This window comes from Nerophis ophidion, linkage group LG07 (genome assembly GCF_033978795.1).
Source record: "Nerophis ophidion isolate RoL-2023_Sa linkage group LG07, RoL_Noph_v1.0, whole genome shotgun sequence".
NCBI classification, from domain to species: Eukaryota; Metazoa; Chordata; class Actinopteri; order Syngnathiformes; family Syngnathidae; genus Nerophis; species Nerophis ophidion.
In genome coordinates, this window is record NC_084617.1 from 25,744,474 (window position 1) to 25,760,487 (window position 16,014).

A 16,014-nucleotide genomic window follows, 5' to 3' on the forward strand; every position below is an offset into this window, starting at 1 on the left:
ACGGCAAAATAAATAAATATAAATTGTATACTGTATATATAAATGTATGTATGCATATATATATATATATATATATATATATATATATATATACATACATATATATATATATATATGATATGTGTGTGTATATATGATATGTGTGTGTATGTATATGTATATATGAGGTAGATCACCTCGACTTGGTCATTTATAAAGTAATTGATAAGATAAACGTTGAAAAACTTATTGGGGTGTTACCATTTAGTGGTCAATTGTACGGAATATTTACTGTACTGTGCAATCTACTAGTACAAGTTTCAATCACTCGATCAATCAATCAATCAATCAATGCCTACTGAGCCTATGATGCTGTTAAGTTATCGTGGGTTAAGTGCCTTAATTTTTTTTTATTTTAATGTACTATTATTTAATATATAGTATTGTTTTAGTTGCTTAAGAGATATTCCTGGCTCTGAATTTGCTCATTGCTATTTTTATGTTTTTGTGCATTATTTGTTGCCGTAATCAGGTTACTCATCAGTTACTCAGTACTTGAGTAGGTTTTTCACAACATACTTTTTACTTTTACTCAAGTAAATATTTGGGTGACTACTCCTTACTTTTACTTGAGTAATAAATCTCTAAAGTAACAGTACTCTTACTTGAGTACAATTTCTGGCTACTCTACCCACCTCTGATCATAACTCAGTAATGTCTACTATATAAGTACATCATAACTAAGTAGTGTCTACTACATAAGTACATCATAATTAAGTAGTGTCTAATACATAAGTACATCATAACTAAGTAGTGTCTACTACATAAGTACATCATAACTAAGTAGTGTCTACTATATAAGTACATCATAACTAAGTAGTGTCTAGTATATAAGTACATCATAACTCAGTAGTGTCTACTATATAAGTACATCGTAACTAAGTAATGTCTACTATATAAGTACATCGTAACTAAGTAGTGTATACTATATAAGTACATCATAACTAAGTAGTGTCTACTATATAAGTACATCATAACTAAGTAGTGTCTACTACATAAGTACATCATAACTAAGTAGTGTCTACTAAATAAGTACATCATATCTAAGTAGTGTCTACTATATAAATACATCATAACGCAATAGTGTCTACAATATAAGTACACCATAACTAAGTACTGTCTACTATATAAGTACATCATATCTAAGTAGTGTCTACTATGTAAGTACATTTTAACTAAGTAGTGTCTTCTAAATAAGTACATCAAATCTAAGTAGTGTCTACTATGTAAGTACATCATAACTCAGTAGTGTCGACTATATAAGTACATCATAACTAAGTAGTGTCTACTATATAAGTACATCATAACTAAGTAGTGTCTACTACATACGTACATCACAACTAAGTAGTGTCTACTATATAAGTACATCATAACTAAGTAGTGTCTACTACATAAGTACATCGTATATAAGGAGTGTCTACTACATAATTACGTCATAACTAAGTAGTGTCTACTACCTAGGTACATCATAACTAAGTAGTGTCTACTATATAAGTACATCATAACTAAGTAGTGTCTACTACATAAGTACATCATAACTCAGTAATGTCTACTATATAAGTACATCATAACTAAGTAATGTCTACTACATAAGTACATCATAACTCAGTAATGTCTACTATATAAGTACATCATAACTAAGTAATGTCTACTATATCATAACTACGTAAGTACATCATATCTAAGGAGTGTCTACTACATAATACACCATAAATAAGTAGTGTATACTACATAAGTACATCATAACTTAGTATCCATCTATCCATCCATTTCCTACCGCTTATTCCCTTTTGAGGTTTGCGGGGGGCGCTGGCGCCTATCTCAGCTACAATCGGGCGGAAGGCGGAGTACACTCTGGACAAGTCGCCACCTCATCGCAGCGCAAACACAGATAGACAACATTCACACTCACATTCACATTACTCAGAAGTGTCTACTAAATAAGTACATCATAACTAAGTAGTGTCTACTAAATAAGTACATCAAATCTAAGTAGTGTCTACTATATAAGTACATCATAACTCAGTAGTGTCTACTATATAAGTACATCATAAGTAAGTAGTGTCTACTATATAACTACATCATAACTAAGTAGTGTCTACTACATAGGTACATCATAACTAAGTAGTGTCTACTATATAATTACATCATAACTAAGTAGTGTCTACTACATAAGTACATCATAAGTCGGTATTGTCTACTATATAAGTACATCATAACTAAGAAGTGTCTACTACCTAAGTACGTCATAGCTAAGTAGTTTCTACTAAATAAGTTCATCATATCTAAGGAGTGTCTACTACATAAGTAAATCATATATAAGTAGTGTCTACTACATAAGTACATCATAACCCAGTAGTGTCTACTATATAAGTACATCATATTTAAGTAGTGTCTACTATATAAATACATCATAACTCAGTAGTGTCTACTAAGTACATCATAACTAAGGAGTGTCTACTACAGTATATAAATACATAGTATATAGTAGTATCTACTATATACAGTAAGTACATCATAACTAAGTGGCGTCTACTATATAAATACATATAAACTAAGTAGTTTCTACTACATAAGTACATCATAACTCAGTAGTGTCTACTATATTGGTACATTAGAACTAAGTAGTGTCTACCACATAAGTACATCATAACCAAGTAGTGTCTACTTTATAAGTACATCATAACTCAGTAATGTCTACTATATAAGTACATCATAACTAAGTACCGTCTACTACATAAGTACACCATAATTAAATAGTGTCTAATTCATAAGTACATCATAACTAAGTAGTGTGTACTACATAAGTACATCATAACTTACTAGTGTCTACTACCTAAGTACACCATAGCTAAGTAGTGTCTACTATATACAGTAAGTACATAACTCATTAGTGTCTACTATGTAATTACGTCATAACTAAGTAGTGTCTACTACATAGGTACATCATAACTCAGTAGTGTCTACAATATAAATACATCATACCTAAGTATTGTTTACTATATAAGTACATCATAACTAAGTAGTGTATACTACATAAGTAAATCAGGACTAAGTAGTGTTTAATATAAAAGTACATGATAACTGAGTGAAGTTGTAAGTATTTCCAACAAGGGGATATAATGAACCTTATTTATGGGGCTGGTGAATCCCGCAGCACACAGATGGTCTCCGGCCAGGATTAAAGAATTAACGTCAAGGACTGTAGGTGAGGAATATGGGTGTGTGTGTGTGTTGGGGTGGGGGGTGGTGTGGGGGGGGGGGGGGGGGGGGGGGTCCAGGTCAGTGCTTGCAGACACTTCCTGGTTGTGCAGCCTGATGATGTCACACGAATGACTTCATCCAATCGGCCGCCAGATGAAGACGTGAAAGAAGTGTGGGAGTTGAGGTGCTCCACAAGGTGTCGTAGTTAGAAGATCTGACCTTTAACCTTTCTGAGTTGGCGTAAAGTAGAGAAAAACTTTGTGTTTGGACTTTGATGCCGCCAACCTGCGTCCGTCATGTTTGGTAACCCCCGGCAACCTGCGCATGCGTTAGCATGCTAGCATGTTGCACTTCCTCCCCCACTGGCTGCGTGGAGGGGATGGGTTAGAACGCGTCCCTGACATTCTTGTGTTGTTTGCCTGTGAGGCCGTGCCCAATGTTCCATCATGGCGCTAAAGTGGGCCAAACAAAGGTCCTCTGTGTCGGAAGCCTGCTGGACCCCCAGGCTCCTTGGGGCTGCCGGTCCATGACCTGGCTTGGGTCCCACCGCGCCTTTAAGTCACTTAACGCCTTTCCCTTCAATGAAAGCGTGCGCTGGCTCCGCCCCCATTGCACATCGCGTTAGAGTGACCAGTGCCTTCCCGCTTCCAGGCCAACTGCCGAGTGCGCTCGTGCGTTACATAATGGACGCCGCCACTTTTCTCTCGCGTCGCTTTGAAGTCTTTTGATGTGCACCCATCACTGGTCACATGACTTCTCAGTGTGGCGTTGTGCTGTGCGTGTGTGTGTGTGTGTAGGCGATGATGTCACTGTGCTGGAATGTCAGTCCTGCAGCAACACCTTGGATTTGCTTTTGGGACGTTCTAAAGCAAGCTGACGGGACGTTTCTCTGACAGCAGAAAGAGACAAAGAAGTGGCAAGGAAAGTTCTAGATGTGTCTCGCTGGTAGACTCCCGGGTCACATGGTCACTGATGGGTCCATGTTGACTGTCATCAAACACACACATGCAACATTCCTTGCATTTCACAAGGTGGTGTAGGAGGATACGGGCGAAGCACATATAATATCATCATACAATCCACACACGTAATATACGTCATGTATATATAACATATACAGTATATACATGTGATATACATCTAAATACAACAGACATATACATGTAATGTACATGTAAATATAGCACACATATACATGTAAATATAAAATACATATACAGGTTATAAACATGCAAATGTAACATACATATACATGTTATATACATGTAGATGTAATATACATATACATGCATAATACATTTAATATACACATACATGTAAAATACATGTAAATGTAATATACATGTAAATATGATGTACATGTAATATACATGTAAATATGATATACATATGCATGTAATGTACATGTAAATGTAATATACATGTAAATATGATATACATATGCATGTAAATGTAATATACATATGCATGTAATATACATGCGAATATAATATACATATGCATGTATTATACATGTAAATATGATATACATATACATGTAAATATAACATAAATATATATGTAATATACTTGTAAATATACCATACTTATACATTTAATTTCCATCTAAATATAAAATAGAAATACACTGTAATATACATTTAAATATAACATACATATACATGTAATTTACATGTAAATTTAACACATTTCCCACACATTCATTTACTTGTGGCGGCCCGCCACGAAAGAATTACGGCCGCCACAAATAAAATTAATAAATAAAATTATTATTTATTTATTTTTCAGCTTTTGACTCGCTCTACCGCTCATAAAAGCAATGGGACTCTGCCTGTGAATGGAGCTTGTAGTTACATAATATATAAATATGTAAATATTATATAAATATGTATATAAATATGTACATAAAGTGTTGCAATTATATTCCAACTCCGCGTTCTTCTTGGTCATCGCCGCCACTGCCACCGTCGCTGACACCCATTCACGTAAGAGACTAGACGTATAAGATTTCATCAGATTTAGCAATTAGGAGTGACAGATTGTTTGGTAGACGTATAGCATGTTCTATAAGTTATAGTTATTTGAATGACTCTTACCATAATATGTTACGTTAACATACCAGGCACTTCTCAGCTGGTTATTTATGCGTCATATAACGTACACTTATTCAGCCTGTTGTTCACTCTTCTTTATTTATTTTGAATTGCCTTTCAAATGTCTATTCTTGGTGTTGGGTTTTATCAAATAAATTTCCCCCAAAAATGCGACTTATACTCTAGTGCGACTTATATATGTTTTTTTTCTTCTTTATTATACTCCGGAGCAACTTATACTCCGAAAATCACGGTAAATATAATACACATATACTTGTAAATATACGGTAGGAAGGCAATTCATTTTGGCCCCATTCATCATGCTTTACCTGACACATGAAACGTGAAACATGGGTTGGGGCACTATCCACTTTAGCTGGCAGTAGAGAGTTGAATATCTTAAAATGTGTTCTAGAGAAATTCCAACTTCAACCACAGCATCAGTTGCTGTGTAGAGTGGCCCTTTCCCTCATTTTCAGCAGACTGCATTTCAAAATGATTACCCAGGAATGGGGCCATATGAATCCCTTGCCTACTGTAACGTACATATACATGTGATGTACGTACAGTACTTCGGCACTTAAGTTCATTGGTTCTGTGACCAAGCTTGTAACTTGAAACACTCTTATCTCAAATCAATATTGAAATTAATTCAAATCTAATTGTTCCGATGTGAGCCCCAACACATCACACTTTTGACATGTAACATGCCTTTTAAAAATAAAAACAAACTTTAGATAACAAATATTGTATAAAAGCAATACAATAAAATGTAGCACAAACAAATTCAGTAATTTTATGAAGTAATGTGATAATAATGTACAGTATTTACTTTGGAGAGTCTTCTGTTTTTCCATAAAACTCACCATCAGCAGCTTCTCCATATTTTCATGGATAAATGTTAAGATATTATTTTAACGTCCTTTACTGGCGTTATGAACTCATTCTGCTTCAGTGTGGTGCAGATTAGCGAGGCTTCACTCCAACTGCGTCCCGAAGTTAGCTAGCTACACGCTATGTCATCTTTTTGATGATTTCTTTCTTTAATTCAATGAATAACACCCACTTCTTCTCAACACTGTCCTTCACACTCACTTTCTCCATGCTTGGAAACACAAAGTTATGTCCATATCTAGCTATAAGCTAATACTAGCAAGTAAGACCAATGTTTTGGTGGGAAATTACGGGGTTCACCATGACATTTGCCACGCCAACTAGTGGTGGGGAGGCTCATAACTTAAATTTTTGCTTACAAACTAAAACAAAACAAAGGGTTAAATGTATTCATATTTATTGACTACATCAAATCTACATCATAAATGTAATGACAACATTAATGAAGAACGTTCTAACCTCTACCCTCTAGTGGGCGCCTCTTTAAATATTTGTTGCCATTGTTACATCCTGGTGGAAGGTTTAGTCAAGTCACATGACTTCCTGCAAAAAGGTGTCGGGACAGGAAGTGCTTCTTCAGGCTAATCGGCTGGCAGAGTCACGTGACTTCCTGTCCAGGACAAAAGTCGTGTGATGACGTATGAACATCCTGCGATCAAGCACGCACGCTTCACCACTCAGAGGTTGTGAGATTGAATCCCAACTTCTCGGCGCAGTGTCAAAGGTGTGGCCTTCATGAGTCCACCACCCAGTTGGGATAGGCTCCGGCTCATTGTTGACCGCAGGTGTGACAGACTCTAAATGTGCAGTGTGGGAGTTCATGTGAGCCATCCATCCTCCTCTCTGCATTCTTGTGGCGTCCGCGGCGTCTCCAAACCAGCTTAAAAATAACTCGGTCCCCACAGAATCGAGCGAGTGAGACGTCGTGCACGTGTGGCTGCCGCTGCCGCTGTCTGCTTTTCTGCTTTTATTTTGTATGTTAGCGTGTTCCCCAATCAGATCATTTCGAGGATGCGGCAGGGCGGGGCTTAGAGGGATCCGACTAATTAGCATATTCAGATTCAAAACTGAGTGGAGCGTCAGCACTCGCAAAGGATCTTTGGTCAAGTAGAGCGTGTTGCATAATTTTTGGCGTCCATTAGGAAACCAGGTCATTATCAAAGCAGCGGCGTTCCCGCGGCGACGGCGTCTCGCTTTCCTCCTCGGCGTTCAAAACAGAACGGGCGGGGCCAAGCATCCCAAATTTGACTGCTTGCACGTGAACGTGTGGCTTCGCCTCGCTAGCTATTATGCGTTCCTAATGTCTTAAGTCTAACAGCAGGTGGCGCCGCCGCCGTGCTTCCATAGCAGGAAGATTCCAGAAGGTTCCGTTGACTCTGACCTGCTTTTTCTTTCAGAACTGTTGGGGTCCACAAAGAGACTCAATGTCAACTACCAGGACTCAGATGGGTAAGTGGTCAGCTGATGTAAAAAAATCATGGGTCAAGGGGTAGGCCTCAGATTTTTGCACAAAAAATTTGAGTTACAATTTTTTATTTTATTGTTTTTTTCCTTAATTTTTAAAGTAACCGATGATTACAAATGTTTGAGATAATTCAAACAAGTTTTGCTTTTATTTAACCAAAACCTCGTTGAGTGAAATGACACTGCTTCTTACTCTTAGGAAAATTCACCATTTTATACATTATTATTATACGTTACATTCCATTCCATTACATAACAGCACCGCGTTATACTTTACTTTACATAACAACACCCTTTTACACATTACATTACATTACAAAACCCAAAACCAGTGAAGTTGGCACGTTGTGTAATTCGTAAATAAAAACAGAATACAATGATTTGCAACTCCTTTTCAACTTATATTCAATTGAATAGACTGAAAAAACAAGATTTTTAATGTTCGAACTGAGAACATTTTTTTTGCAAATCATTAACTTTGAATTGAACTCAGTAAACATTTTGGAACTGAGGATACCAATTTTTGAAGCTTTTCAGGTGGAATTCTTTCCCATTCTTGCTTGGTGTACAGCTTAAGTTATTCAACAGTCCAGGGTCTCCGTTGTCGTATTTTAGGCTTCAAAATGCGCCACTCATTTTAAATGGTAGACAGTTCTGCACTACAGGCAGGCCAGTCTAGTACCCGCACTCTTTTACTACAAAGCCACGCTGTTGTACCACGTGCAGAACGTGGCTTGGCATTGTCTTGCTGGAATAAGCAGGGGCGTCTATGATAACGTTGCTTGGATGGCAACATATGTTGCTCCAAAACCTGTATGTACCTTTCAGCCAGGGCTGGGCGATATTGCCTTTTTTTAATATTGCGATATTTTTAGGCCATATCGCGATATACGATATATATTACGATATTTTGCCTTGGCCTTGAATGAACATTTGATGCAGTATGATGATTATATGTGTATACATTAAAACATTCTTCTTCATACTGCATTAATACATGCTACTTTTAAACATTCATGCAGAGAGGGAAATCACAACTAAGTCCATTGACCAAAAGTGTATTTAATAAAGTTATTAAGCAGTGGCACAAACATTCAAGTCATTTCCAAAACATAAAGTGCAAGATTGTCAGCGACATTTTAATTGTCAAATAAAAATGAGCCGCATAATAGGAATTTAAATAGTATTCGTCCTTCACTATGTGGTATGTTACTAAGGTTATGAAATTCTCTTCATTCTCTAGCGAGTGACTTTTCAAATGATGCTACATATTAGCAGTAATGCTACTTTTTATAGCAACGCTTCCTCCCCCCACATTTGACAAATTACGGTTGTCTGCTCGACATATTCTCAATTGAAACCGAACCACCGCCAGACGATGGAAACCGTGCTGTTTTTATTGGGAATTAAGTCTTCCTTCATTTGTTACGAGATTCGCACCTTCTTTCTCTCGCAACAACCCGCCAGCATCACAGCTAACGTTAGCCACGCCGCTACCTCGAGGGCGTGTATGTGACGTATGTAAGAATGTGCGCCTGTTTGTCTGTGAGGAGAGACAGGAAAGAGTAAGAAGAGCCTGAATGCCCGCAGCTAAAAGCAACTGAGTCAGAACGTATACTCGAATATTACGGTATAGCCATTTTCTATATCGCACAGAGACAAACCCGCGATATACCGTATATATCGATATGACGCCTAGCCCTACTTTCAGCATTAATGGTGCCTTCACAGATGTGTAAGTTACCCATGCCTTTGGCACTATACACCCCCATACCATCACAGATGCTGGCTTTTGAACTCTGCGCCTATAACAATCATGATGGTTCTTTTCCTCTTTGTTCCGGAGGACACAAGGTTCACAGTTTCCAAAAACAATTTGAAATGTGGACTTGTCAGACCACAGAATACTTTTCCACTATGCATCAGTCCATCTTAGATGAGCTCCGGCCCAGCAAAGCCGGCAGCGTTTTTGGGTGTTGTTGATAAATGGCTTAGGCTTTGCATAGTAGAGTTTTAACATGCACTTACAGATGTAGCGACGGACTATAGTTACTGACAGTGGTTTTCTGAAGTGTTCCTGAGCCAATGTGGTGATATCCTTTACACACTGATGTTGGTTTTTGATGGTGTGCCACCTGCGGGATTGAAGGTCATGGGCATTCAGTGTTGGTTTTCAGCCTTGCTTAGGTTAAAGTTAAATTAATCCCCAATTCTAACCCTTGATGCTGAGTGCCAAGCAAGGACGAAAGGGTCTCCTTTTTAAAGTCTTTGGTATGACTCGGCCAGGGTTTGAACTCATACAGTGATTTCTCCAGCTTCTCTGAACCTTTTGATGATATTATGGACGGTAGATGATAAAATCCCTAAATTCTTAGCAATAGCTCTTTAAGAAATGTTCTTTTTTTCTTTTTCTTTTTAATCCAACAAATCAACACAATACACATCCATTTTCTTCTGCTTATTCCTTTTGGGATCGCGGGGGGCCCTAGTGCCTATCTGAGCTACAATCGGGCGGAAGGCGGTGTACACCCTGGACAAGTCGCCACCTCATGGCAGGGGCAACACAGATAGACAGACAACATTCACACTCACATTCACACACTAGGGCCAATTTTAGTGTTGCCAATCAACCTATCCCCAGGCGCATGTCTTTGGAAGTGGGAGGAAGCCGGAGTACCCGGAGGGAACCCACGCATTCACAGGGAGAACATGCAAACTCCACACAGAAAGATGCCGAGCCTGGGATTGAACCCAGGACTACTCAGGACATTTGTATTGTGAGGCAGACGCACTAACCCCTCTGTCACCGTGAAGCCCACACAATACACAACAATACCATAATAATACAATTCCAATTCCAAAACCAATCCTGACCCAGCAACATTCAGAATAGCAATAAACAGAGCAATTGAGAGAACACACAAACATGACACAAAACAATTCAAAAGCAGTCAGACAAAAATTAATATTATCAACAACAGTATCAATATTGATAACAATTTCAACATAGCAGTGATTACAAATCCCTCATTGACATTATCATTAGACATTTATAAAAAATAAAAACATTTAAAAAAAAAAAAAATAGTGTCACAGTGGCTACACTTGCATCGCATCTCATAAGGTTGACAACACATTGTGTCCAATATATTCCACAAAGATAAAATAAGTCATATTTTTGGTTCATTTAATAGTTAAAACAAATTTAAATAATGGATCCCATATTCCAATATATGATTCATTATTATCTAAACTAAATCCATTTTTTTCTACTGATATCATCTCCATAGTTTGTGTATACCAGTCAGTATGTGTGGGACTATCAACATCGATCCATTTTTTTAATATCACCCTTTTTATTATGATGCACATTGAAAGAAATTCATTTTTACTCTTTGATGACATGTTACTAAATTAATGGAGATACCCAATAATGCAAGTTTGTAGTGTCATTGGGATGTATATATTAGGAATGTGATTGCTTCTTTTGTTGTTTTCAATCATAACTCTTTTATTCTCTGACATTCCCACAATAAATGAGCAAGAGTTCCCTTGGCTGCCTGACACTTCATACATAACTTGCTATTTACTACACCAATTTTAAACAGCTGGGAAGAGGAAAAATACAATCTATTCAAGATCTTAAATTAACTCCGCTTATCTTTAATGCTTCAAAAGGGCTTATTGGAATTTTTCCTAATATCATTCTATGATATGTCTCTTTCATCTAAAATGTTTTAGTCGATCATCCCTTTTTCGAACACAAGCTTCATTAGCATTTCCAGTATGATGTTCAGTTATTATTCCATAAAATAGTTTAATTAATTTCTTAATTGTATCTTGATTAAAAAGTGCATCTTCCAGTTCATGGCTATTTAAAGACATACTTTCAGAGGATATGCATTTATTTACAGAGTGTTTTAAAGAGAAAATAAAAAAATATATATTTCTGGGTACATTATATTGATCAACTAAATCATTGAACGGTTTAAAGGAGTTTTATTAATATTATGATGAGGTTTAGTAATACCTCTGTCTTTCCATGTTGTCCATTTAACCACATTTGTATTAATTATGATATTAGGATTTTACCAAAGCGGTTGATTTACAGACGTAATTGGGTTGATTCCCATACTTGCCAACCCTCCCGGATTTTCCGGGAGACTCCCAAAATTCACCCCCTCTCCCGAAAACCTCCCGGGACAAATTTTCTCCCAAAATTCAGGCGGAGCTGGAGGCCACGGCCCCTCCAGCTCCATGCGGACCTGAGTGACGTGTCGACGGCCTGTTTTCTCGTTCGCTTTCCCACAATATAAACAGCGAGCCTGCCCAATCACGTAATAACTGTAGAATGATCGAAGGCGAGTTCTTAGTTACTTAAGTGGGTTTATTCTTAGGCAGTTTCATTAACGTCCTCCCAGCGCGGTAACAACACACAACAACAGCAGTCACGTTTTCGTCTACCGTGAAGCAGTTCGTCTGCCGTAAACAGCAATGTTGTGACACTCTTAAACAGGACAATACTGCCATCTACTCTACATGCATACGTGACGGTAACATCTAGGGCATGGGTCACCAACCTTTTTGAAACCAAGAGCTACTTCTTGGGTACTGATTAATGCGAAGGGCTACCAGTTTGATACACACTTAAATAAATTGCCAGAAATAGCCAATTTGCTCAATTTACCTTTAACTCTATGTTATTATTAATAATTAATGATAGTTCTTTTTGTAAACACTGATCATCTTAATGATTTCTCACAATAAATATATATTTTTGATGTCATGTATAAATAGGTTAAAATCCAATCTGCACTTTTCTAGCTGTAAATATACTCCTCCCCTCTAAACCACGCCCCAACCACGCCCCGTCCCCAACCACGCCATTTACATTAATTGGGAATAAGCGGTATAGAATGGATGGATGGACGTATAGCTCCTCCAGCGATTTTTTTGTCATGCTCTGATAGGCTGGGAGTTGTATTGCGTTTAAATATGACTGCATAGCTTTTATGCTACAATCTTTCTCAGGCTTATATAGATTTGTATAAAATGTTCTAAACTTTTCATTGATTTGCTTGGGATCAACAGAAATACTACCATCTGAAAGTTTAATATTAGATATATGATTTCTAGTCATCTGCTTCTTTAATCTTAACGCAAGAAGTTTTCCAGCTTGTTCGCCGCAGTCAATAAATTTAATTTTGCCCTATTTATTTTATATTTAACATTCTGCTTTATTATAATACCATATTAAATAGTTTAATTTCTTCAGCACGTTTTTTATTCTTAAAACTTTCGATCCTAATAAATTCTCCTCTTACACAACATTTTAAGTGCTTCCCATATTGTGGAGATGTCGAGATAGAATCCTGATTATTTTTAATAAAATCTGAAATCAATTCTTTAATTTGTAATTTATTTTCCTCACTATCTAAAAAAGAAATATTAATTTTCCATTATTTAAATTGGAAAGCGACTGGAGGAAAGCTTTACGTCGATTTGACTATAGGACTATTGAACTATGATCAGAAATTATTTTTGGGTGAACTTTAGCCTGCACATTTTCTAAAGTTGCCTTAGAACAAAGAACATATCATTTCTTGAAATGACTGTTGTCTTTTGAATAAAAAATGAAATCCTTCTCATATGGATTTACGGTTCTCTAAATATTAGTTTGAGTTGCATTAATTTCAGAAGAGAAAAAAATAATTTCTTGGGTTTAACAATCTTCCAGTTTTATCAATATTTGGAATTATTGTTAAATTTAGCTCTCCATCTATAATAATATCAGACTCGACATAATCTTCCCGTGACTGCGTGGGTTCTCTCCGGGTACTCCGGCTTCCTCCCACTTCCAAAAACATTTACCTGGGATAGGTTGATTGGCAACACTAAATGGTCCCTAGTGTGTGAATGTGAGTATGAATGTTGTCTGTCTATCTGTGTTGGCCCTGCGATGAGGTGGCGACTTGTCCAGGGTGTACACCGCCTTCCGCCCGAATGCAGCTGAGATAGGCTCCAGCACACCCCCGCGACCCCGAAAGGACAAGCGGTAGAAAATGGATGGATGGGAACATAATCTGCCAATTTGAGCTCAATGTCGCCAAAGGAAGAAGGTTTATCATCTTTGGGTGCATATACGTTTACTAGTGTGGTATTATTATTATTATTATTATTATTATTATTATTATTATTATTATTATATGGTAATTAATAATCATATATCTACCATCTGGATCTGAAAATATGCTATTTATAAATAGTTAATCTTTTTGTTAAACATTATAGCAACATCAGATCTTTTGGAGGACAGTCAAACACCAACTATCTCACCAACCCATCTTTTTTTCAAATATTTTAAATGTTCAGTTTTCAAATGGGTTTCCAGTAGAAAGGAATATCAGTAAAAAGATTGTTTAGGATGCTTCAGAATTTGTCTTTGTTCCACCTGTTCATTTGCACCTTTTACATTCCAAGATATAATTCGCAAACATTTTCTAGTCATTGCAATATCTTATGTTTGTGTTAACTGGTTTTCTTCCTTTTGTGACAAAAATAATCAAACATAACATTTAGTAAGTGTGTCTTCTCAATGCATATTTTAACTGGGTTATTTTTTCTTATCAATCACCCCTCCCCCCATTGCCCTTTACCACAAAATGGAATATTTGAATAGCAAAACAAACATGCTTAAATAAAGTCGATAAATTAGAGAAAAAAAAAATGATAGGGAACAAAATCATAAACGAAGGAGAAAGCTAAACAGTAAAGAAAAGAAAAACTAAGAGATTACTAAAAAACAAAGCAAATATCACCAATCAAATCAGGTGGTGGTATTAAAAAAGGAAATACAGAACCAGGCCAGAAATACATCCCCTCCAAAAAAATGTATGGACAGAAATAAAGAAAAAGCAAGACTTTTAACTTAATGCCAGACTAAAAGTCGTGTTTGTACCTGAATAACTTCCATCGAGGTTTCTGGTGGTGTTAAAGGTTTCCATGACTACCTGTGTATGCATGACGTCATCATCTCGCACCATTGTTTTGGTGCAGTTGCAATATGTCCTTTTCAGTCTGTTTGGATTATATCAACCCCGCCACTCAACCAGTATGTAATTCTGGCATTTCTAAAAAGAGTTCCTTCAATATAAAGTTTGTCCACAATTAGACGTGTTCGTTTTGTTGTTCTTTTTAGCCTCATTCATTATTGGATCCTACAGCCGTCTTCTCTTGAGTATCTCGGCTGAAAACTGGTCACTGATGGAGAAGGTCATTCCCTTGAGTTCTTTTCCACGCTCCATTACCATGGATTTACTCTTTGGGTCAACACACTGTGCAACACTTGGACGACATACCTTCTCTCCCCCAGAGAAGGTACCGTATGTCTTTTTAAACTCGTCCGGATGATTTGGCCTAGCTCTCGTCTCAGAGACTTCTGATTGCAGCCAATCTTTAGTTGGACACCAGACATGTTGTTCTTAACTGTTAGACATTTTGCTTACGCATTTGTTCACAAAGTGGTGACGCTGGCAACATCCTTGTTTGTGAATGACTGAGCATTTCATGGAAGCTGCTTTTATACCCAATCATGCTACCCACCTGTTCCCAATTAGCCTTTTCACCTGTGGATGTTCCAAATAAGTGTTTGATGAGCATTCCTTAACTTTCACAGTCTTTTTTTGACACTTGTGCCAGCTTGTTGAAACATGTTGCAGGCATCAAATTCCAAATGGCTAATATTTACAAAAAAATTACATAGTTTTTCAGTTAGAACATTAAATATCTTGTCTTTGCAGTCTATTCAATTGAATATAAGTTGAAAAGGATTTGCAAATCATTGTGTTCTTTTTAATTCACGATTTACACAACGTGCCAACCTCACTGGTTTTGGGTTTCTGTACAAAACAGCACCCTTTTATACATTACATTACATAACAACACCCTTTTATACATTACATCAGTGTTTTCAACCTTTTTTTAAGCCAAGTAACATTTTATTTTCATTGAAAAAATCCAGAGGCACATTGCCAGCAGAAAACATTAAAACAATTAAACTCAGCAGCCAATATTGACTGTAAAAAGTTTTTCTCGCAAGTGTTGGATCTGACTTTAAACCACAACCAAGCATGCATCACTATAGCTCTTGTCTCAAAGTTGGTATACTGTCAAGACCTGTCACATCACTCCTTGACTTATTTTGAGTTTTTTCGTGTCTTCCTGTGTGTAGTGTTTTAGTTCTTGTCTTGCGCTCATATTTTGGTGGCTTTTCCTGTTTTGTTGGTATTTTCCTGTAGCAGTTTCATGTCTTCCTTTGAGC

General features: G+C 36.9%; 1 protein-coding gene across 6 annotated transcripts in view; it reads left to right on the plus strand.

Moving 5' to 3' along the window:
- LOC133556153 (caskin-2-like) overlaps positions 1-16,014 on the plus strand; it is a 57,901-nt gene that overhangs the window by 1,956 nt on the left and 39,931 nt on the right. For all 6 annotated transcript variants that reach the window (XM_061905806.1, XM_061905805.1, XM_061905807.1 and 3 more), the window contains exon 3: positions 7,628-7,679. In XM_061905806.1, coding sequence (XP_061761790.1) covers positions 7,628-7,679 — 52 coding nt within the window. The remainder of the gene's footprint in view (positions 1-7,627; positions 7,680-16,014) is intronic.